Below are 2007 nucleotides of genomic sequence, written 5' to 3' on the forward strand. Positions count from 1 at the left end.
CAGCCACCTCACGGCACCAGGGAGACCGCCTCCGGACATGGTGCAGGTCAGGTTGAGCGTCTCCCCCGCTGTCACCAACACCTTGTCCTGGGGCTGCCGCAGCTCGAAGCCCTGACCCGCCTGGGCACCCCCGCACCTGGAAAAAAACCAGACTGAGTCTCATCTGGCACCACACACCCGGCCCGGCTCCCCGCCTGCCCCCCCGGCCACGGGACCGGCTGAGCACACAGCTCTGGTTAGCAGGGACCACGGGCAACAGGGCAGTGCCAGTACTGGGGAGCCCGGGGGAGAGGCTGCGGTTATCGCAGCGGGCACAGACCTCCGCCCGCAGGTCTCAGCAGTGGAGCCGGTCAGAGCTTTGCTAGATGACCGCAACATCATGCTCTGTACAACTAAAACATTGAGCAAATCCCAGCTGCTTGCGCCTGCCGGCACGCCGTGCTGCCTCCCATGGCCGCTTGGCTTTGTCAGTCAGGAGAAAACAAGGGCACAAAATACAAGGCACTCCAAAAAGCAAGCTCCCCTCGCAGCTGCAGATGCGATACCACATTTCCTGCATTGAATCTCTCCCATTTCTGCATTGCTGGTGCCAGTCAGGCAGACGCCATTCCTGCTTCTCACCAAAAGAGGAGAGCAGTCCCCTTTGAAGCATCTCAGTAAAGAGGTTCCCTAATCCAGCCAACCGTGTTGCACCTCGCCACACAAACAGAAAGCCACCGTCCCAAGTGCCCCCTCACCTACGCACCCATGGGTGCCAACACACCTTCCCGCATGCACGGTCAGGCAGGGAGAAACTCCCGAGGTCTCCAGGAAAATCGCAGGGTCTCCGCTCTTCCTGCAGGCAGGCAATAACAAAATCCACCTTGGGTGGATCTGCAGCCAGAGCCAGCAGGGATGAGGGTTCCGAGCTCGCTGCCGTGCAGGCGTGATGCACCAGGAGCCAGCCGGCTCAGCCCCGCGGGAACCGGCGATGCCGCTGCTCCCCGCTCCCTAAAAACAGCTGGAGCAGCAGAGACAGCCACCCCGTAGCCTACACGGCTCCTCGAGGGGTTAATTTTGGCAACGCTTGCCATGCCAGTGTAGTTATTGCGACGGAATTGAATGAGATTTCAATACACGTCATTTCTTAAAGGAACATTTTTAAGCAACGCGGGAGAGAGGTGGGAGAACTGCTTAAACCCGCCTGCGGGTAACAGGGGCCAGGTACTGCTGAGCGCTGCAATCCCGGACTGGGCAAGTGGCACGCAGAACCGGTGTCACAGTCACGCAGAAACCATCATGTTTGAGCAGATAACTCCTGCTGTAGCTGAGCAGCACTGGGAGCACATGGACCAGAGCCTTGCTGGCTGGAGGGCTGCAGCTGCACCCCACATCTTTCGCACCAGAAAAAACCCAGGGCAGCAACAAGACTGCCCTTGGTACCCCCCGCAGCCCCCCCGCCGCAGCCATCCCCAGGACGGGACAAAATCCTTGACTGGACGCTCCCAGGAGGACCCACTGTAGGACAAGCTGCTCTGACCCCTCCAGGCCACGGCTGGCTCCCACAGAGCCTGGAGAGGATTTTTGGCAGCTGTTAATCCCTTCTGACTTCCAGCAGTATTTGATGTACCCACAGATGTTCTCACTGCCTGCGCAATTACTGGATCTCACTGATCAGAGTTACCAGGAGCACAGTTTCTCCAGATTCCTCAAGTTAAAGGCTTTTTGCCCAGGGCATTAGTCCGCTGCATCCCCAGCGCAGGCTGATGCTTGCAGCTGAAAGCTTCAGCCCTTGGTGTTTCCCTTCAAAGCCACGTCAAGGCTAACGCGGTAGCTGCTCTCAACACCAAGACAAGTTTGTCCCAGAAGATGAGCACGAAAGGACGGAAACCTGGTTTGTTTGCATCCAAGTGCATCATTCAGGCTGAGCCTCAGTCTCCTGCCTGAGCAGCAGCGGTCTGGGCTTCTGCAAGGTGAGCCCATGTTTCTCAGGTGACACCCGAATCCGGGGAGCAGCCCTGGAGCAGG

The 2007-nt window shown here is 58.6% G+C and overlaps 1 protein-coding gene across 1 annotated transcript in view; it reads right to left on the reverse strand.

Moving 5' to 3' along the window:
- Nucleotides 1-378, reverse strand: part of LOC103901815 (tyrosine-protein phosphatase non-receptor type substrate 1) — a 4122-nt gene extending 3744 nt beyond the window's left edge. The window contains exons 1-2 of the mRNA XM_009282761.1: nucleotides 320-378; nucleotides 13-136 (exon numbers count right to left, since the gene is read on the reverse strand). Coding sequence (XP_009281036.1) covers nucleotides 13-136; nucleotides 320-378 — 183 coding nt within the window. The remainder of the gene's footprint in view (nucleotides 1-12; nucleotides 137-319) is intronic.
- Nucleotides 379-2007: the final 1629 nt, after the last annotated feature.

This window comes from Aptenodytes forsteri, unplaced genomic scaffold (assembly GCF_000699145.1).
Source record: "Aptenodytes forsteri isolate BGI_AS27 unplaced genomic scaffold, ASM69914v1 Scaffold422, whole genome shotgun sequence".
NCBI lineage: Eukaryota > Metazoa > Chordata > Aves > Sphenisciformes > Spheniscidae > Aptenodytes > Aptenodytes forsteri.